Source organism: Macaca nemestrina, chromosome 4, assembly GCF_043159975.1.
Source record: "Macaca nemestrina isolate mMacNem1 chromosome 4, mMacNem.hap1, whole genome shotgun sequence".
In the NCBI taxonomy this organism is placed as follows: domain Eukaryota; kingdom Metazoa; phylum Chordata; class Mammalia; order Primates; family Cercopithecidae; genus Macaca; species Macaca nemestrina.
The window spans coordinates 107,513,552-107,536,562 of NC_092128.1; the positions used below are offsets into that span (position 1 = coordinate 107,513,552).

Below are 23,011 nucleotides of genomic sequence, written 5' to 3' on the forward strand. Positions count from 1 at the left end.
CTCCTTGCTAAGGGAACACAGTCAGGGACAGATACTGGGAAGTGCAAGGCATGCTGGGCACTCAGCATGAGTAATGATGGGTTAGTAGGAGGTGTGCTGCTAGACATAATAGGCATGTTGTTTGGAAGAATGGTTTAGGACAGAATGTGGAGTTTTGCTATCCTGCTGGAAGAAGAGAGAGCCAAAGGTTTTCGAAGACAGATGTCTTATGAGAAGAGCTGTGTCCTAGAAAGGTGTTTCTGGCAGCTAGGGGAAAGAGAACTTAGGCTTGGGTCAAGTCCAGATTTAGGAAGACCAATTAAAAGACAAACACATCGTCTACACAAGAGATGATGGTGGCAGGAAGGCAGGATACAGAACAAATTGAGTCCATAAGTGAAAGGCACAGGGTGGCTAAGCTATGACAGGAGAAAGTGATTCTTGAGAGCAATAAGATTTCTTTTAAGACCAGAAAAAAAATTAAGCTATTTCCAGGAGAGAAGGAAAATGATTTTGTTTTTTTCTCTCTTAACAACACCTTTAGATTTTCTTTTGGTGGTATTTACGGCCTGACAAAAGCCGATTGATTTTTCATGCTGGCATGTGTTCCTGCACAGAGACCAGGGCTGAGATAATGGTGCAGAAAAGCAGAGTTACAGCATTAAAAGGCAGGTGGCCCTTCTCATATGGTGGCGGATCAGTAGGACTTGGGGACCTATTAGGGAGAAAACATAGGGAAGCCAGAGATCACTCCTGGATTTCAAGTCCGAGATACGGGGTGGACTGTGATGTCACTCCTGGAGTTAGAGCCCACAGAAGCAGCAGCAGGAAGGAAGCCATGAGAATGGAGAGTTTAGTTTTGGACATCCCGAGTTTGAGGAGTCTGCAGACCATCCACAGGGGTGGAGCTCAGAAGACGGTAAGGGTGGAATTCTGTCTGCCTCAGATGCTGGTTGAAGGTGGGGAGGAGGCGGTGGTAGGAGAGGAAAAGACGAGGGCCTCGGGAAATGCCTGTGCTAAAGGGGTCAGTGCCATGGGAATGAGGAATGGAGAGGATCCCAGGAAGCACAGGAGGAAACACAAGCCAGTGCCTCAGAGCCAGGGATGAGGATGAACAAGAACAATCAGAAGGTGTCCTTGAGCTAAATGAAGCAATTGCAGCCGGTGGGGGTGGGTGAATATCAGACCACCTTGAGGCGAGGAGGTGGGAAAGTGGAGATGCCATTCTCTCCTGGAAAATTTGGCAGTGCACAGACGGACAGAGATTGGGTAAGAACTTGAAAGAGGAACAGGGTTGGAAAATACTGTTTAAGGACAGGAATGATTTGGGTATATTTTTAGGTTGAAGACAAGAGATGGGGGTGGGGGAGGATACGAATAGCATGAAGGTGTAAAGGATAAAAGATGTATTTTTATAAATTTTTTGATGTCTATCTTCTTCATCAGAGTGGGGATTCATAACAATGTGACTTCTTTCCAGTCTTAAATTTAGAACAAACTCAATGACTCCTCTCAATTCCCACTTGCCTCTTACAAATCATGTATTTTGTGGCTACAGAAGTTTTCAAGTATTCAAAATATATATTAATGCACTTTGGAGTCATATTTCTTTTCTTGAGCTCAGTTATATTTTTAGTTACCCTTTAATTTTTTTTCTAAAAATACTGCTAGTAACTGGAACAACAACAGTTATTTTATTTCTTCCATATATATTCAATGTGCCATTTGTATATATATCTTAGGTGTATTGTATGCATATACATATATATATATGTCTGTATCTGTATCTGTCTCTGTATATCTATATCTATCTTGCATGTACGTTCATTTCCAAAGTCACAGGAAAAAAAATTTTTTAAGGAGAGAGTGGCCCACAGGGTCAAGGGCTGCAAAGGTGGCAAACAAGATTGAGATTTAAAACTGTCCATCGGAGGTCATTCTTTGTCAAAATCAGTGACTTCTGTGGCTAAAGAGGTTTTCAAGGACTGATACTATATTTCAGTGCTTTTTAGAGTCCTATTTCTCTTCTTTTGCTCAGTTACATTCTCGGTGCGGCCAGAAGGCAGGCTATAGTGGATTATACATGAAAAAGTGAGCTGGGAAACTGAAGCAATGACTTCAGAAACCAAGCTGGAGGGGCACAGGTGAATAGGGGGTTGAGAAAATCATTGATTTATTATTAAAAATGTGAGAGATTTGTGTTTATTTATATTCTGGTGAGAAGACCGCGTGTGAGAGGAAGAGACTAATGATGCAAAGATTAGAAGTGATAATAGACAGAGAGCCCCAGAGGAGGTGAGAGGGGATGGAATTCAAAGCACAGAAGGAGGCCATCCCCGGGGCCACAGCCTTGTCTAGAAGGGAGGGTGGTGAGTGCAGGATAGGAGAAAAGCCCCAGGTCACGCAGGAGGTCACAGGCAGAGCTGGACTAGAATCCATGCCTCTCCAATGCCTCATCTGGAGCGTCGTGTGTGCTGTGTGATCTTCATGTCATTTCCCGCATGGGGATGGCCCCAAATGCTTTTCATTTATTAAGAAGAGTGGAACAGAACTACACATTTTGTAATTCAGAAATGGTCCTATATTGGCCATTTCATGAGGTTCCACCTAATCTTGGTTCATTTAACCCTCAGAACAACTCTATGACAATCAGTCTCTAGACAGAGAGACTGGGATACAGGGCACGGCAATTAACTTGCTCAAGCTCACCCAGCAAGTAAACAAAGGAGTTAAGGTATGAACCCCACTCTTTGGGTCCAGGGCCAATGCTCCTGACTGTTAGACTTTACTACAACTTATTGTGGTGAGCTAAATGATCACAGAATAAGAGAACACGAAAGAGAAATAGGTACTATGAATAACACAGAAGAAGACTGTGTCAGGAATCAACAGTGAATACTTATGGGTAAGTACCGCTGATTCCATGTAATGTACAACAATTTTTGGTTGAGCCATTTGAAATTGCTGTATTTGTCGGACAAAAACAGTCCAATACTGGCAGTTGCATATGGCTCCATGTCACCTTTGTGTGTGTGTGAATCTGCAAATCCCTTTCTTGATTCCTCAGTCATGCAGGGGAGCAAAGGCTGAGGCTGCATCTGTGGCAGCTTCAGGTCTCCATTATCAGCCTAAAAGCTTTTATAACTTGAAAATTTAACGAATAAAATATTCTGGTAAGCTGCATCCAAAAAACATTGATATCTTTTACTCACAGCCTTTTCTTCCTGGTACATGCACAAGCAAATTTTTATCCATCTGAATCCCTGACCAACGAGCATCTGCTCAGTTGAGGCTTGGAAGCAAATGTCCAGGCTTGCCCAGTGCCAAAACCACAATAAAGCAAGCCAAGAATCTTTTTCAAACACACATTGGGGCAAAAATATGTCCATTTTATATACACTTTTTGTGGCAATGAATGCATTTTAATAGGAAAAGCATCTCTGTGTGACGCGTGGGTCTTACCCTTTTCTACTTCTGCTTTAAGAACACATAGTGGCCAGGGAGCTTTAGGACAGAATCCCGTGCTCTGTGATTCACAAAATGGAAATCTGGCATTATGTGCCAATGACATTTACTTCTGTGGCAGCTCAAGCGGCAAAAAGCCATATGCCATACACCTCAGATCCAGCCAAGCCACGCAAACAAATATGTGAAAGAGAAATAAGGAGAATAGGACCAGAAGAGTTCTGGGAAGTTGATTGCCTCCAGCACTTAAAACACTCACTGAGGCAAGAACTGGGTCTTTCCACTCTTATGACATTCTAAGGGGGATGCATTTTTCCCCCAATTTAAGAGAACTTTAGGAGGTAAAGGTAAAATACAAAAGATAATTTTTGTGAACGACATGATGTGTTCACACATGTGATTCGACATTCCTGCTGCACAAGCACACATTTCCTGGGCGTGCTTGGGTAAGCTCCCGTCCCCTACATGGGATGGAAGGTTGACAGTCACATTTGTTCTTTGCACTGGAAGATCTCTCGGCAGCCATTCTGGGAAAGAATAAGCACCATTACTGATGTTATTTTTCCCACCGGCCTGGAAACAAGGCTAGTGGGAAAAACAGTGCTCTTGGAATGGCCAGAGTACATGGGTTAAGCAGGTCTAAGAGCAATATAATAAATGAGTGAAGGTGAAAATGAAACAGAGGGAGATACATATATATATATGTGTGTATGTATATGTGTATATACACACACACACACACACACACACACACACACACACACACACACACACGTTTTTTAACAAGGAGTTCCAACCAATCTTCTTGGAAAAATAACAATTCAGTTTCTTTTGCAAAAGTTCAATGTCTTTGAAACTTTCTATTCACCTTGTATAAAGCTACATACGTAGAAAAATGACAACTGCCATTTTTATTAAGAAACAGATGGCAAAATCATTTCATAACTTCCTCAGAGTATTAGCATCCGAAGAGATTCTGATGGAGGGGTGTAGAAGTGTTTCTCAATCAGGCCTGTTGGCATTTGGGGCAAGAAAATTCTTTATTGTGTGGAATTCCAAAATACCCATGGCCTTCAGAAGTTGAACAACAGTGGCCACCCCATATTAAGATGGTGTATATGAATTTAGCTTATTGGTCAGGTGGACCATTTTTAATGATCATTGAATTAAACATTTCTGGCCATTAATTAATTCAACACTGAACACCAAGTATTTGAGCAGATACTACTTAAAAGTACCTGGAGGATATTAAGACATAAAATCTAGCTCTTGCTTCCAATGATATATTGACTTTATTTAGGAAGACAGATTTAAAAATAAACAACTACTACAGAGCTAGAAGACATTCTCCAAAAAAATTTGAACTCCATGCTGTGGGAGCAGATGTAAAAAAATTCATTCTGAATAAAAGGGAGATGGTAATTATCTCACTAAGGTGGCACTTGTGCAAAATCCTAAAGGATAAGTAAAATTTCAACAGGCAGATGGGGGAAGATGTTTTTGGTAGAGGGAATGAGATATGAAAATGTAATTGCACATACAAGAAATGGTGGGCAGTTCAGGTAGAGCCTAGGGTAGGTGCAGGGGAAGATATGGAGATAAAGCAGAAAAAGTATTTTAGGTGAATTAAAGATAAATCTGAACATCTTGCTAAGGCCATAAAATTTAATGAGTCAGGGAATGAACAGCCACTGAAGTTTTAAAAGCAAGAATGGTATGGTCAGATCTGTGTTGAAGGAGATTTGGAAGATGGAAAGGTTTCCAAGCTGGGAGATAAGTTGGTGTAACAGTTGCTGTCTTAGTCAGCTATTGTCACCATTAATGCTGTGTAACAAACAACCCCACCAGGTAAGAAGTTATTCTCACATTCACAGATCTACAGGTCAGCTGAGGTGGCTGTTTCAAGCTCTAATTCTGTGGGCTGACTGGAAAAGCTGTGCTCCATATATCTCATTCTGGGACCTACAATGAAGGAGCAGTAGCTGCCAGGGGTATGTAGTTCTCATGATGATGGCAGAAGTGCAAAAGCCCAGCTCAATCACTTGAGCAACAGTCAAGCTCCTGCTCATTTCACATCCATGCACATCTCACTGGCCCAAGCAAGTTCACTTGGCCAAGACAAAGGTCAAAGGGTGGAGGAAATATACTTCACCCATCATGAGGTCATGGCAAGCATGTGGAATTATTCTACTACCATGAAGCAGTGAAGAACTGTGACCAGCCATTCAATCTATCACATTGGGGTGAGAGAAGAGGAAGACAGAAACTGAGGCAATGATGAAAATATAAAGGACCATGTGGTGATTGTACTGACTTTGGCCACTAATCAGTTTCACAAAGAGGGACTAGCCCATAAATTTCTAAGTAGAAACTTACTAGACTGCCAGCTCTACGACAGCAGGAACCATCCTGTCTTGCTCACATCTGTATTCCCAGTGTCTACCACAAACACTGTGTTGTAGACACAAATAAATATCTGTTGAAAGAATGAATAGCGTTTGAAGAGTAAGTTGGATAGTGACCCCATTAACCAAGATGTGGAATGCTGATGCGGCTGTGCTGTATGTATGATGGTGGTGAGACAGCAACTCTGAGTACCTTCTAGATCCCAGGCATGGTGCTAGATACTTAGAATAGAGAAAGAGCAAGACTCTGCTCTTAGGAAGCCCGACAGACAACTGCAGTTCACTGAGATGAGTTCTAGGATGTGGGTATTCCTAGGGACACAGTAAGAGGGACATCTCAGAGGCATCTGAGTGAGTTGTTGCCAAAAGTGATAGCTGCAGGCTTGAGCACTTTCCTAAGGAAGACAGTGGTCTGACTGATATCTGAGCTGATTACCTGCCTAAATGACTGCCTCCTACACAGTTGGCCTGAGCATCCATTATTTTTAACTTTACCAGAATAGGAAGAAAACACATAGAAATCAGAAAATAAAGGGAAGAAGGAGGCGGGGAGAAGAAGAAATTCGGTTTGGAATTATCGTCTCTCAAATTCAAGTTTTAATGTAAATTTTTCTCCCTGTGATGACTGCCAAAAAGGTGCTGGAATGCTGGGAGTGGTAGCTCACACCTTTAATCCCAGGTATTCGGGAGGCTGGGGTTGGAGGATTGTGTGAGGTGAGGAGTTTGAGATGAGCATGGCCAACATAATGAGACAACGTCTCAAAAACAAGAAAGAAAAGAAGGAAGGGAAGGGAAGGGTAGGGAAGGATGTGGAAGGAAGGGGAGGGGAGGGAACCACTGCCAAATGTAGACTTACTTTGATACCCTCTTCTGGCCTCTCAACCTCTGTCCTTGCTTCAGCCTTGTTTGACTCAATGACTTGGTTCTATGACTGGTGACAGAGCACGAGGGTCAGTGTGTGGGTTGAACAAGGCAGATCAGTGTTTAGCTCCTACTTTGAAAAATGAAGGCAGATAATCTTGACCCATAAGTCACTGTTGCTCAGATAAAAGAGCACAATTCTGAAAAATTTGCACAGAATATAAGCAATGTAAATTAGAGGCAGAATAGGCATATGAAGTTGAATATGCATGTTTAATGATTTAGTCATTAAATATATATTTTAACTACCAAGCACCTAGATCTGGTATTCTGCAGAAAACATTTGGAAATCTCACTTAGGATCTCCTAACTTTTTCTAGCTCTTGTTTTGGAGTCTTTGCAAATAGCTTCCAATCCCACTCTCTCATTCCGACTGCTTGGTTTATCTTGTCTAGGGCCCCTTGTTGCCCTCAATCCTTCATTAATCACAACATCTGGTACCCTCAGTTGGCAACAGGGGGGCACCTATATGACAGCACCTATGTGCTCTTCTGTTCTGCCTTAGGAGACTCATCTCTTTTTAGAAATGTGCTCTCAACCTCCCATGTAACATCACTTACATTGCAATTATGAGATAAATATTTTCTTTTAAATCAATGAGGACCTGTATTTCATGAGCGATTCCCACCTAATGGTACCCTTCTTAGCTATCCAACTCTGCTTCCTATCTGCCCTTTAATTTAAAATTCCTAAATCTCATCATGCCTTACTTAAAATGTAGGTAATTTCCTTTTAATTGGACATATACTAATAAAATGGTTTCTGCGCCATTATCAAACCTTTCATATAAGCCACAATGGAATCTGGAATTCAGGTCATAGAAACCAGTTAACAACTCCTACACAGCTCCAATGTATATTAATAAAAAGGAAAGAAGTTTCAGAAGTCACTGAACAGAGTTATAGAAAGCAGTTAACTTAAAGTCATCATTATTCTCATGCTCAGGGATGGTCAGAAATTGAACCAAGGAACTGATATATCTCACTACTGTCCAGCAGAAGAACCAATCAATTATTTTCTCCTCCTAATTGGCAAATCTCAAGTTAGCACATGCGAAGAAAGATACACTGGCTCTGGAAAGACTTCAGAAATGAAAAGCACTTTATGCAAAATCTTGAACACAAAGGAACACCCACGAAGTATATTTACTACTGTCAGGCTTATTCAAACTGTGAGATTTACTCTTGGTCAAAACCATTTTTATAAATGCTCCTGTTATAGAAAATGTCCAGAAAACAAAACATATTAAAAATGTCTTCAGCTAAAGACAGCAGTCAACCTTTATTTAAGCAGGTTTTAAATAGTTTAACCATTTTTATGAAAATTACATAGGCTGGGGGCATTGGCTCATGCCTGTAATCCCAGCACCTTGGGAGGCTGAGGCAGGCGGATCGTGAGATCAGGATACCAAGAGCATTCTGGCCAACAAGGTGAAACCCTGTCTCTACTAAAAATATAAAAATTAGCTGGGCGTGGTGGTGCGTGCCTGTAATCCCAGCTACTCGGGAGGCTGAGGCAGGAGAATCAGTTGAACCAGGGAGTTGGAGGTTGTGGTGAGCCGAGACTGCATCACTGCACTCCAGCCTGGTGACAGAGGAAGGCTCTGTCGAAAGAAGGAAGGAAGGAAGGAAGGAAGGAAGGAAGGAAGGAAGGAAGGAAGGAAGGAAGGAAGGAAGGAAGGAAGGAAGGAGGGAAGGAGGGAAGGAGGGAAGGAGGGAGGGAGGGAGGGAGGGAGGGAGGGAGGGAGGGAGGAGGGAGGGAGGGAGGGAGGGAGGGAGGGAAGGAAGGAAGGAAGGAAAGAAAGACAGAGAGAGAGAGAGAGAGAGAAAGAAAGAAAGAAAGAAAGAAAGAAAGAAAGAAGAAAGAAAGAAAGAAAGAAAGAAAGAAAGAAAGAAAGAAAGAAAGAAAGAAAGAAAGAAAGAAAGAAAATTACATGAACAGGGTCAACAAAATCCAACTCTTCCTGGATGACTCAAGATTCCTTGCATTCTCCTTCCTTATAAAGAGATGCTGCCAGGACTGTAAATTCAGGGGGTAGAGGGTTGGGAGATGCAGGGTACAGTGCACAACCCCAGGACAGTCCCTGAAAATGGATCACCCTCTGAGGTCTTCTCTATGTTCTTCATAAAAGCTGCCATGGACCCCATGCAGCTAAGACCACCACGGCAGCACACTCGGAAGTTAAGTCACTACTGGCTGGGCACGGTGGCTCACGCCTGTAATCCCAGCACTTCAGAAGGCCAAGGCAGGCGAATCACCTGAGGTCAGGAGTTCAAGACCAGCCTGGCCAACATTGTGAAACCCCATCTGTACTAAAATTGCAAAAATTAACCAGGTCTCATGGCAGGAGCCTGAAATCTTAGCTACTCTGGAGGCTGAGGCAGGACAATCACTTGAATTCGGGATGCAGAGGATGCAGTGAGCCGAGATTGTGCCACGGCACTCCAGCCTGGGTGACAAGAGCAAAAAAACAAAAAAAACAAAAACAAAAAAAGAGTCACTACTAAGTTAATCACTAAACTTGAGGGAGCAGTTTGTCCACCTTTCCTGAAGATGTTTGCTGTCAGTGTTGCCATGAGCATCCTTTTCCTTTTCAGATGCATTTGGAAACCCGTGTCACCCGGTCTTCTCCCAGCTCTCCATTACTGTGGACTGGTGTTGGCTCCAGGCCACTGCTGAGCCTGCCAGTTTATCTGCTTGATGCCATCAGGGTGCACAGCCATCCTAGCTGTGGGTAATTTCCTATTCCCATCTTACACGAGGAATCTGAAGCCGACAGAACCGAGTCCCTTGCACAAGGTTACCCAGCTGGAAGGGAGGCCCTTGGCATTTTTATGTACTGTCCCCAGTCCCCTCCCTCACCTGCAGTATATTTGTTTGTGGGTGGGCTGGGGAGGAGTGACCACAGTGGTCAAAATCCCCTCTATGGCCAAACTAAAGTTCAACGCACCCCCATACAGAGGTATAAAACAATCTGTATTTATGGATATTTGAACAAACTATCTGGGGAAATCAAGGCAGCTCAATTACACTGCACGACCAAGTGCAAATTACTGCCACTTTAGGTTTTGCCTGTTGAGATTAGCACCTCCTATTTGTATAGGGCAATTTGCAAAGCAAACCTAATGATAGCTTAATCCCCAGTGACTCTGGGAAGTATTATTTATTACTACTGCCACTACCAGTTTACAGGTGAGAAGGGATTTGGTGGTTAAAGGACAAGATCAAGGTCACACTGCTGGTGAGGGGCCAGCTGGGACTGCCACCAGATCCTCCAGCTAATTCAGCCTCGGTTCTTGCCTTTGCACCATGCATTCTTGATGAGGGTGTGGGGACATCATCCTTAGGGAGGGCACAAAAATGGTTCTTGGAGGAGTAAATCTTACTCTTTTTACATAAAAGGCACAGTTATACATACATACACAAAGAGATATACAATATATCTGTAATTACAATTTCGGGGGAGGGTGATTGGGGAAAAATACCTATAAAAACTCTCTAGCGGGGTGATAATGCAAAAGAGAATGAGAAATATTGCTCTATACCACAGCGCTTCCCTGACTTGGCCAGAGTCATGTTACCTGTCATTAATCCGTATCTGTTTATGTATGACAATGGGGTCTATTTGAACATACACTTATTGAAAAACATAAGTTACCAAAGTCACGTTCCCAGTCTGTCTGCTGTCTCTGGATAGTATAATTGACACTGATGAGGACTGGAGAGGACATATCTTGATTGCTGTCCAACAGAAAGTGACAAACTCCATGGAAATAGGTAACACTATCTTACGCGAATAGCTTAAAAGCAGACACACAAATGAAACTCTTTGCTACCTATCCAACAGGGAATGTCAAAGAAATAATAATTAAATCTATTCGTAGAATGCATTTGCTTCTAGAGGAGGTTCCACTGCCTGTGTGGCAAGCCTAAGACCTTTGTGAAACATCAGAAGCCTTTTGAAAAAAAAATGCTTGTTAATGGCCTAGACAGTTGAAAAATGGAAAACCTCATTGTACGACATTAGGGCTCTTTAAGACTTCTCCTCTACTCAAATATTCATGTTTCAATTAAAACATACACCTACTTTATTAGCCACATCAGGCCCAGTTCAGATCAATAACAGCAGCACTAGATGGAATCCTAATGAAGATAAACAACGCTGAGTCCTCCCAGCTTCCCCTGGGCATGGATGCACAAAGCTTCCTTTCACAGCTTGCTCCAAGATATTTTACAGTCACCTGCCTCATGCAAATGAGGAGACTCATGTTTATTCATGATGAGAGTTACAGACCACCTTTCATTCCCTAGGCCAGCTCAGCTAACCAACAGAGCGCCGTCTGCACCACTATGAAGTTGAACTGTCCTAGTAAGGGGACTCCTGAATATATAATTGTCCCCTGAAAAGCAGGCACAGAAAGTCAGTAAGCTGCAAACAGTTTGAGAAGCAAACACATTTCCCTTTTTTATTCATGTGTTAGCTGCCTTTAAGGTTTTAAACACAATCCCTTTTCTATCCCACACTATAATCCACTAGATGTAACTAGCTGGTGGTTATTTCCTATGAATAATCTTCATAGGGGATTTCTCAGGATGTTTCCTTCTGTCCTGCTCTCCCATTCTTCCTAATTGAGATTTTCTCCCATTGACTCAGATGAAGCTCACAGCCTGGCCAGGGGCAGCTGCAGCTTTGTTTAATGGGCCTGGGTTCTCCCTATGCACAATCTCTGCTATTTTAAGGGGTGGTTTTTCATCTGCAAGCCTGAGATTCTAAGCTCTATTGTGTGCGCTTAGTTTATTATGCTGCTGGATAAAGTTTCAAAATAGTGCTTTTTACTCTAGAGTGACTTCATTTTTCAAATGAGTTTCTTCCATTTTGGTAATCTGAAAGTGTGGCACAATCATCTGATCTTGGCTTATAATGTCAATTTTGATAGCGTCTAAAGTAACACCAATGCTAGGAACAAATATTTTGATGGTTTCTAAAAGGGCTCAATCATCAGCCAAGAGATCTGGGCAACTAGTAATTGTTGGGGAAGACTTAATTGTCATCAGCCATTAAATATGTGAAAATCATGCGACCTTCTGATTTTTAGACTGCTACCGTGTGTTTCACAAGGAAACTAAGGTACCTAATAAAGTTGTCTGGAGGAAGACACTTCCAAAATCCATGAAAATTTCAGCTTAAAGCCTACTTTTGTCAGTTACATGGGTTATTAATTCAGTTCAGAATTTAGTGTGAAATTCATAGCTTCACTTTTTTTTTTTTAACATAGCCAAAAAATGTCTGTTTGTGAAAAGGGCAATTTACTCATTTTTTCATAGAAAGGCTTTACCTTTTTCAGTACACTCCACAACTACATATGCCATTTTTATTTCCTCGAGGCTTTTTTTTTTTTTTTTTTTCTGACAGAGTCTCTCTCTGTCACCCAGGCTGGAGTACAGTGGCACGATCTTGGCTCACTGCAACCTCAAAGCATTTTTACACTAATTACTTCAATTTATTATCACCCCACCAAAAGAGAGGGTGATAGATCCTTTTAAAAACTATTATTATTTTTAGATTATCAGACAGAGCTCTGGAATAGCAGACTTAGGATGAAAATCTGAGTCACACAGGTCAACAAGCATCCTACTCCATCAATGCACGAAATTTATAGTAGCTTGTGATAAGTGTCACATATGTCAATGATGGGGGGTCTATTAACATAAATCACCTTTAATGGTAAAATCTACCTTAATGAAAATACTCATTCATAGCTTTCCCCCTCCGATGATTTAATTAATCTGTGGTGCGGTCGGCCAGTGGGATAACAGGGTTTTCAAAAGCCCCCAGGTGATTCTAATGTACAGTTAATGGTGAGAAACAGTGCTACACACAGACATATATTTTAAAGTGTACACTCTCATTAGATTTTTTTTTTTTTTTTTTTACAGTGGAGTAGTTAGCCACACATGCTTTAAATGAGATTCCCATACCTAAAATATCCAAGTTACTTGTGTCCCCTTTCTTACCCTGCTCAAAAATGAGGATTTCAATGAAATGATTATGGGGCTACTTGTGTGCTGAGGTATCCAGCTGCAGTTTAGCTCTTCTCTAATGCCCATAAAAATGAATAATGCATGCTCTAAAATATTGGTAATAAAAGACAAAAACATAGAACACAAACTCAATGGCCTGAATCAATGGATTATTCTGCAGAGTGCTATATTGAGAAACTGAAAGAAAGTACTTTTCAAAGCATAAATATTTTAATCACTCTCCAATTCTACTTCTCTTATATAAATAAAAAACATTCCATCTGCTGCTTCCCAAGCCCGGAAGAGCAGACGACAGCTGCTTTTCCAAACACCCTCTTCCAGCAGTGGCATTAACTACCAAGCACTCGATATCTATAAACTGGTGTCCCAAGCAAGGCGGGCTGCAGCAGCTATTCCTGCCTCTGATAGAATCCAGTGTAGTTTGTTGGGCAAATCAAAATTTTAAATTGAGGGGCACTGCTTCTCCAGTGAGGAGCTAAAGAAGGCAGATAGCTAAGCCCTGCTCACAGAGCCCTGGGTCCCAGGGTTGACAAATAAATCCACCTTCCACGCTCTGTTTACAGTGGCAAGAGCCTGAGATGGTGTCCAAGAAAGTTGAAAAGAAATTATGTTTCATGTTGGGCTTTTAAAAGCTATTTCTGAATTTGAATGTGGACAGTCAGGGAATAAGAAAAAAAACATTAAATCTACCAGTAATTCACAACCCACATTTGTTCCTAAATTCAATCTCCTCTGCTACCAAGTTAATAACAAGAAGAAAAGTGAACTGATTTAACTTTCAGCTCTTCTCTCTTCTCCAATTTATTATCAGGTAAAGCAGAACAGTGGCTGATAGATGGGCAGCAGGAAAAAATCAGAAAGGCAGTCTTCAAAATGAACTAGAGGCTGTCACACAGGGGCTTCCTTTTTAAAAAGGCTAGTGGAGGCAGAACAGGGCCATAAAAGAAAACGGATATAATTATATCTGTATCTGAGTTGCCACTAGCAGAACTCTGTGACAGGTATTATGTCTACCAGCAAAAAGAAAAACAAACGAAAGGCTCGTCTGTCCATGTTTCATTAGTTTAAACTGATCTACACATCTAAAAATCGAATATAGCTGCAAATCAAATACACACTGGAGTAGGCAGAATAACAGCTTCCCATTGGTGCCTGTGTTCCGATCCTCAGAACCTGCAAATACGTTACCTTCTGCAGCACAGGGGATTGGGGCTGCAGATAGAATTAAGGTTATTATCAGCCAACTTTAAGATGCGAAGATGATGCCGGATTATCCAGGTCAACCAATGTAATCACAAGGTCCTTAAAGGTTTGGAAGACCAAGGCAGAAGAGGGATCAGGGTGATGGGATGGCATGTGAGAAGGACTCAAGCTGTCCTTGCTGGCTTTGAAGATGGACAACAAGGACATAAGCCAAGGAATGCAGGTAACCACCAGAAGGTGAAAAAAGCAAGGAAACAAATTTTCTCCTAGAGCCTCTGGAAAGAAACAGCTCTGCTGCTGCCTTGATTTTAGCCCAGTGAAATCCATTGTTGACTTCTGAACTATGAACTGTAAGATAAATTTGCATTGTCTAAGCTACTAAATTTGTGGTAATTTGTTATATCAGCAACAGAAAAGTGATATACACATGATAAAAATGTAAATACCTGATACATTTTTCTGGTTACTTAAGTAAGGCATGCACAGTACTGAGAAAAAGGGGGGGAAAAAAAAAAGCAAACACAACAAAAGTATTTAACGTAGCAAATTAAAATTCCTTGTCCTCCCCATCCCTGATTTTCCTCTGATATCTGCTCTTGCCTGATGGCTATCTGGATGTGAGGCAGGACCCTCTGGCTCTCAGGCCTGGAGCTGTTTGTCCTCAGCCATAAACTGTCATCCCTACTTGGCAGTAGAGGTGTGACCCCCCAGCATTAATCTATGATCTGTAAACAACACAAAAAGATGGCATTAGAGATACAGTAAGAAACTGCACCCAAAACCTGGCTCTTAGGTCTTACTGAAGAGATTTCACAGCTATATAGGCTAATTATGATAAAAGTTTCAGAGTGACACTCTGGGGGATTTGCTGTCTCCTGCCAGGGCCCTGAACAGGCAGGATGTCTGCCACCAATCTGACCACATGGCCAGAAGCCACAGGGACCCTAGAGCTATGGTCACCTCCCTCTACCAGCTGTGCCCACCTCCTCCAGCCTGGGGCCTCTGGCTTCCTTTGCTAACAAGGAACTCTTGGTGCTTCATGTTACAAACTGTAACTTCTATAGGATTTAAGTGTCTGAATGCTCATCCCCAGAGTCAGTCCTCTGCAGAACTTTCATAATATTTCCTACACAGCTTATCTGTGCCTAGATCAACACCAATAATATCTGAAACATTATTATTTGCAGATATTATTCTGCAAAAATGCAGAATCTATAATTCAGGAGAAGCAGGATAAATGAGATCTCTCAGAAAGCAGACATCTGATGCCCAAATCCGTAACAGCTGGTGAGGTCTCCTTCTCCTGGAGGAACAGGTGTCCCCAGCTCGCAAAGCTGAGGACTGGATGGCTTTCACACAGCAGCACATGAAAGAGCTAAAATGATCCAGGGCAAAGTGGCCTTAGTCCCTTAGCCAGTTTCAAAGACTACTGATTTAACTCTCTTTTTTTGGTTTGATTGAACAAACGCCTCCCTGCTCCCCTTTCCCTCTTTCCCAGGGATGATTTGCACCTGAATTGCAAAGTCTCTCATAATCAAGTGAAGTACACTTAGGAGGCCGCAGTTATAATCATAAGGAAATTAATGGGCTTCTTTTCTCCACTTTCCTTCTTGAAACGTGCCTGTCTTCCGGCATAGCTGCTCAGACACACAACGGCTCTGGATTGCAGTTTCTAGACCAATGCTCTCCACAGAAGGGCATTACTGGGGTCTATTTCAATGAATTCAATTGATGACCAAGATGCAAAGGACAGATCGTTGGGATGACAGAGATGATATGGCAGGTGAGAACACTGTGCTGAGGAAGAAAGATTAGGACCTGCCTGAAGCTTGGGGTCCTTTTCCTGATTTTCTTTCTTTTCAGTTGGTGTTGGTTCAAGATGCCACAAACCAGAAATATAGTGGGAAACAAGGATGAGATGTATATCCAGGGAGAAGGTGACAGGGAAGCAATAACCAACAAGCATATTAAGTGCAGGTGAAATTCAGATATCACGTTATGCAACAAGCACATGCCCATGAAAGCCCCACAGTATGACTGAGGCCTAGACCCTTCGACTCTTAGTCACAGCCCTTAGTGCTGGGTGAGTGGGCATGGGTGACAAAGCCGACCACATTCAGAGCCATCAATAGCAGCAAATTAAAAGTACTAAAGGCTGCAATATGCCATTAGTTATTATTGCTAATTAGGCCTTTATCTAAGGACAAAGATTTTGCTTCTGTATGAAAGCATGGATACTGCTTCTGCTCTCTTTAAGTTGGCCAATGCCCTTCCCTCTGCTCGTTATTCACACACAAATGGAAATGTGAAAGTCACACTCTAGTGAGATGTTATGATATAGAAAACCAAAGGACATCTCAGTTCAAAGGATCAAATGCTTACTGTAAACCAAGAAATGTTGCATATAACCTTAATGACTCAGTTCTTTGAAAGAGATCTTTCATTTTAACAAAAATTCTTTTGACACAGCACGGGGCAGATGATCACAACACATCCATAATCCACAAAGAAACCACTGGACTAGGTGGAGCAGTCTTCCTGATCTCATTTGCTGTGTACCAATCTCCTACACAGGTGGAGGGAAGGCCCCTTCCCTGGCAGATCTTGCAATATTGACAAGGCATCCCAAACTAATGCTCTGAAAGGAAACGTTCTCCTTGATAATGTATCTCAAGAACAACTCTCTGCTGGTGGCTACGACTTAGACAAAAGGAACAAAGCTGCTCCAAGCTTACCCCCAGAGGGAGGAGGTCATCCCCAGCACACAGATTCATGTCTACACAGGGATGTTTGTCTTTCTCCACTCTTGAAGCAACTGTCATTGCAATCTTCCTCATTTCCCCACCTTGCCAAATGCCTTCTGCACAGACAAGGGACCATGCAGCAGGCCCCTTTGGTGTCACAGGAATCCCCTGCCTCTAACTGAGATCCACATTACCTTGTTGAAGTCTTCAGAAGTTGCCCTCATTTCCTTCCATGTCTTGTTCAGGAGCTGGATACAGATGCAGAAAAACTCCTCAAAGGATCTGTCGTGGGTGAAGAACATCGGGTGGAAGTCGTTGCAGGTCTCACTAGCTGGAGGAAACATGGAAAACAAGGGAAGAAGTTTTAAAACAGTGAAATGCGAGGACATAACCACAGGTAGGTGCCCCAGAGGGAGACAAGCGGAGGTATCTTTGGTTCAGGCAATAATGGTGAAAAAGCATTTCTGAAAAAGCAACCAAAGGATGGTCCCCATACAACTTGGAAGCTTAAGGGCAGATAGCCAGACCTAGCCTTAGAGACATATTTTGACTGACAATAGTCAGTCCCTAACCCATGCCAGGACATGACCCCCTTGGCTTTGCTCTAAAACTGCTGTGTTGATTATGAGCCCTATATCTGCCTTCTTGACCTTATACAGATTATTCAAACTGCCCTCTCAGGCACAGCTCCTCCATCACCCTCAATTTCCTCTTTCTTATCAGAATAACTGGCAGAAGATGGGTTTTCCTGAATACACGATTAATTGCAACTTTGAAAATAGCATCCATGTTTATTTCTCCAGGGGGCTCTTTTCTCTCTTATGGCAGTAAGCAGGGGACATTTGAGATCATTAACCATCTGATGCCATTAACCATTTGTTTTACATTTCCAGGCACAGATGGCTGGAGGTCAAAGCAACCCGAATGGCTTTGAAGGCGGCAACTGGTCCAGTCCTGGGCAAAACCGTAAAGTCAGCCAAAATTGCCTTCAAGCCCCCACTGGAGAGCTTCCTTGGGTCAGACCTAGTGCTCTGAACACTGAACTTTAGGTCTGGTCCCTACTCTCCTCCTCCTCCTCCTCCTCCTCCTCCTCCTCCTCAGACCAGTGCCCCAGCCCCTCCCATCATCCCATCAGTCAAGCTTACATTTTTATAGCCCTTCTGTACATTAAACCTCATTTGATCTTTACAGTTCTTCTTACCACTCATGTCTTATGGATGAGAATACTGTGGAGCCCATGGAATTAGGGTTTGTGACCCCCAAAACCAATACCCTAAGGTTTTTAAAAAATAAATATATATGCTGTTACATACAGTGAAAGTCTTTCTATTTTATTTGGAATCTTTTTTTTTTTTTAATTTTACTTTAAGTTCTGGAATACAAGTACAGAACGTGCAGGTTTGTTACACAGATATACATGTAACATGGTGGTTTGCGTGAGGACTGGATGACTTTCAGGCTTTCACACAGCAGCGCATCAACCCATCATGTAGGTTTTAAGCTCTGTATGCACTATCTGTCCTAATGCTCTCTCTCCCTTAGCCCCCCAACCCCCAACTAGCCCCGGTGTGTGTTGTTCCCCTCCCTGTGTCCATGTGTTCTCATTGTTTAACTCCCACTTATGAGTGAGAACATAAGGTGTTTCATTTGCTGTTGGAGTATCTTCTAAGGTCAATTCATCCTCAAGGCTCAGAATGGTGGGGTTTCAGGCCCTGGAAGTCCAGGATAGGATGGAGGGAGGGGTGGGAACAGACTTACAGCAGAGACCTTCTGTTCTCGGGGAGAGCCCTGGTGCCTGCCATGTAGATGAGCAGTGGATCTGCTTAGAATCCTACAGAGCAGGCCCCCAGTGAACAAACCCTGATCAAGTCTCATGGACACACACTCAAGGGTACCCAGCCACCAAGCTATTACACACCAACCTCTTCTCTCTTCAACCTTCATGAACACAGTGAATTTCAGACTTCTCAACAGTTTAAAACAACAGCAACGTAGTGTATATTTGCACAGCTCACCACTTCTAAAGGGCACAACCTGATCTGAAGATATGGTAATGCTGTTTTCTTCCGAATAAAGTAAGGGCATGGGCCAGGAGCAATGCACAGTCCTGCAGGAAGAGTCCAGGGGTTGGGGGACAGAAGATTTGGGTTCAAGTGCAGCCCAGGCCAATCAGGAGCAAGTCACTTCACCTTTCTAAGCCTCAATTTTCTTAATTAAAAGAAAATGGAGGGCTGGGCACAGTGGCTCACACCTGTAATCCCAGCACTTTGGGAGGCCTGGGGGGTGGATTATCTGAGGTCAAGAGTTTGAGAGACCAGCGTGGCCAACATGCTGAAATCCTGTCTCTACTAAAAATACAAAAATTAGCTAGGCATGGTGACACGCGCCTGTAGTCCCAGCTACTCTGGAGGCTGAGACAGGAGAATCGCTTGAATCCAGGAGCTGAAGGTTGCAGTGAACCGAGATCACACCACTGCATTCCAGCCTGGGTGACAAAAGCAAAACTCCACCTCAAAAAAAAAAAAAAAAAAGAAAAAAAAAAAAAAAAAAAAAAAACCAGAGGAAATGAAATCGCCTCTGCCTTCTCCCTAGGCTTCAAAGCAGATCAAACAAGTCAACTGATGGGAAAGGAAAGTACTTTGGACAGGATAAAAGTTAACATCAATATGGAGGGAAGTGGTGGTGATGACAATAAATATTGCACCTGCCTACGGTTTCCAGGAACGTGAGTTTTTCTGTGATTTTTTTTTCCCACTAATTCCTAGTCCAACCTGTTCACATTTCAGCAGTTAGAAGCAAGAACATATAAGTCATCCCACCCCAGCCTGAGTCTAGCAGAGAGATGGCAAATGTGAAGTTCTGACCTGCGACACAAAGCTATTTAAGAAACTCAGAAGATCAACACTGGCAGCCTGTGCAGTTTGCTGCCCTGGGCAATGAGCGGTCGGTCTCACTTTCATAAGCACCAAAGCTAATGAAATTTACAAATCTTCAGCTGTACCTTAAAACACTGTTGCCATCTAAGAACTTGTTATTAATCCATATTATCACAGTATCACTTTTGGATCTAGTGTGATTATATGTGTACTTTATGCTCTAGTAAAAGTTTTTATGTGATGAGTGGAGCTAAGATAGCCAGACAAAACTGAGACTTGCAAGCCCTGCTCTTGCTTGGGTAAAGAGGGAGGGAAGTGACATCATTAGTAATTAACTAAACAATTTGTTGGGTACATATGACATGCCAACGGTTCTACAAGCACTATTCTTGCAACAACCCTCGAAGGTAGGCCTTATGGACATCCTCATTTTATATATGAGAAAGGTAAAACTTGGATAAATAACACCTTCCATCATGAGCTTTTTTTAGTCGGCCCCAAATGAGCATCTGAAACCCACAGTCAGCTGCTCCAGCAGCAGACTTCCTACCTTGGTTGACATCAAGAGCTCACTGCATTTCTTTGTGGTTGCTGCTTTGAAAATTAATTCCTCCACCCACTCTCTTAGGTCTCCCGTACTCCTCCTTCAACATAAACCCAGATCATGACCTGCAGTCCAATGTGGATCACAGCAAGTACGTAGCCAGCATCTGCTGACTGAGAACACTCGGCCATGAGATAGCAGTACCAAGGCCAGCAGCCACGCACCGGGCACTGGATGACGGACTTCATAGTCACTTATTATGTCAGGCACAAAAGGAAGATATTACTAACTTCCTTTTAAGATTATAAATAGGAGATTTAGAAAGGCTTGGAGACTTGTCCAAGGTCACATAGTTTGCAAGCAGTGGTGCTAGGATTCAAGGTCGAGTTGGCTCCAAAGCCCATCACTGTTCTGCTTCACTCGCTTTCCTCATTCTGTTTCTCAATTAACCCTGCCTCCAATGCACTTCCACAAACACAAATCTGAAACAAGTGTTTTTCTATCCACAGAAAATATTTATGAAGTAAAATCTTACAAGAGGCGCAGCTTCATCTATGAATGCTTATGTATATTTACTGTGTGAGATCCCTCTGCTTTCCTCCTAGTACTCGTGGCTTACGTGGAGTTAGGTTGGAATCACCAGGGTTCCGCTCCCCTTCTGGACCTTACGTCTCCTTTCCTGGGTCTGGGCAAAGCTGCACTCTCAACAACTGTGTTGAGCAGCCAAGAAATCGTCTACATGGTTCCTAGCTTCTGCTGAACCAACTCTTTTTTCTTCCTCAAGGTATTTTATCTTTCTCAGCTTCCGTAACATATCAAGGTTTCCTCAGGTACTCAGTCACTGGGGAAAGGTCACACTGGATGAATGCATTTGATTTATTTCAAGAAACTCACAAGTTGGGTTTCATGTTAATAGAACTTGAGTTTTGTTCATGACAACAATGTGCCCAGCTAAAAAAGTACAATTTGCAGCCTCCCTTGTGATTAAGAGTCATCATATGACCCAATCCCAAATAACAGGTAAGTGAAAACTGTTGGGCACAGTTCCCAGGAAAGACCTTTAAAAGGGGAAAGACTTGGTTGACTTGTGGCCTTTTGTCTCTGCCTCCCCACTTCAACTTCTTCATGTCTGGAACACAGGAGTGATGACCGGAGCTCCTGCAGCCATTTTGTCAGCATAAAAATGAGGGCTATACCCTAGACAGTTAGCAGGAGCTCCTGATGACACTGTGGAATCACCACAGCAAACTGGAATTGGAATTCTTTTGTACATAATTCTTTGTACACAATTTGTTGGTATGTAATTTGTATAAGCCATGTGAAATTACTAATATTAAAAAGAAATGCAAGCAAGTACATTGACAATAGCATAAGAAAACGTGCTCAAGATCACTGGAGGTCAGAGAAAACACAGGAATGAGGAGGCAGGATACTACAGCGGTGAGAGCGAGACAAACTTGCATTCAAATAATTAAATGTGATGCCCCCTAGTGTGCCATAAAACCTTAGACAAATAAACGCTCCCTGAACCTGTTTCCTCATCTGTGAAATACGTAACCACAGAACGTTTGTAAGCACCAAGTTAGATTACGTACATAAAGTATGCAGTAAAGTGCCTAGCACATGGCATAGGATTAGTAAACGGTGGCTATTACTTACTATTTTTTTTTTTTGAGACAGACTTTTGCTCCTGTTGCCCAGGCTGGAGTGCAATGGTATGATCTCAGCTCAGTGCGACCTCTGCCTCCCAGGTTCAAGCGATTATCCTGCCTCAGCCTCCCGAGTAGCTGGGATTACAGGCGTGTCCCACCACACCTGGCTAATTTTGTATTTTTAGTAGAGACGGGGTTTCTCCACATTGGTCAGGTGGGTCTTGAACTCCTGACCTCAGGTGATCTGCCCGCCTTGGCCTCCCAAAGTGCTGGGATTACAGGTGTGAACCACTGTGCCTGGCCTAGTTACTATTTTTAATCAAGCACCTGGCATAGGTTTAGTAAATGGTGGTTATTAGTTACTATTTTTTTTTTTTCTTTTTGAGATGAAGTCTTGCTCTGTCGCCCAGGCTGGGGTGCAAAGGTGCAATTGTGGCTCACTGCAACCTCTTCCTCCAGGGTTCAAGTGATTCTCCTGTCTCCTCCCGAATAGCTGGGACTATAGGTGCCCGGCTAATTTTTGTGTTTTTAGTAGAGACAGGGTGTCGCCATGTTGGCCAGGCTGGTCTCAAACTCCTGACCTCAGGTGATCTGCCTGCCTTGACCTTGCAAAGTGCTGAGATTACAGGCATAAGCCACCATGCACAGCTAGTTACTATTTTTAATCAAGTACATGGCATAGGCTTAGTAAATCATGGCTATTAGTTACTATTTTTAATCATCATCCCCAGCACATTATATAGCTTCTTTTTTTTTTTTTTTTTTTTTTTTTTTTTGAGACAGAGTCTCGCTTTGTCGCCCAGGCTGGAGTGCAGTGGCCGGATCTCAGCTCACTGCAAGCTCCGCCTCCCTGGGTTCACGCCATTCTCCTGCCTCAGCCTGCCAAGTAGCTAGGACTACAGGCGCCCGCCACCTCGCCCAGCTAGTTTTTTGTATTTTTTAGTAGAGACGGGGTTTCACCGGGTTAGCCAGGATGGTCTCGATCTCCTGACCTCGTGATCCACCCATCTCGGCCTCCCAAAGTGCTGGGATTACAGGCTTGAGCCACCGTGCCTGGACTATAGCTTCTTAAAGACTCCAACAATTCTAGGAGATGAGGAAGGAAAGAGGAATCTGGTGAACGGCCTTTAGGGTCCCGTAGGTAAGGGCGGGTAGAGTCAACCAATCATTCTTGATGATT

At 42.8% G+C, this 23,011-nt stretch overlaps 1 protein-coding gene across 10 annotated transcripts in view; it reads right to left on the reverse strand.

Annotated features, from left to right (window-relative positions):
* LOC105497780 (engulfment and cell motility 1) overlaps positions 1-23,011 on the reverse strand; it is a 574,187-nt gene that overhangs the window by 143,315 nt on the left and 407,861 nt on the right. For all 10 annotated transcript variants that reach the window (XM_011769137.3, XM_011769131.3, XM_011769139.3 and 7 more), the window contains one exon: positions 16,954-17,090. In XM_011769137.3, coding sequence (XP_011767439.1) covers positions 16,954-17,090 — 137 coding nt within the window. The remainder of the gene's footprint in view (positions 1-16,953; positions 17,091-23,011) is intronic.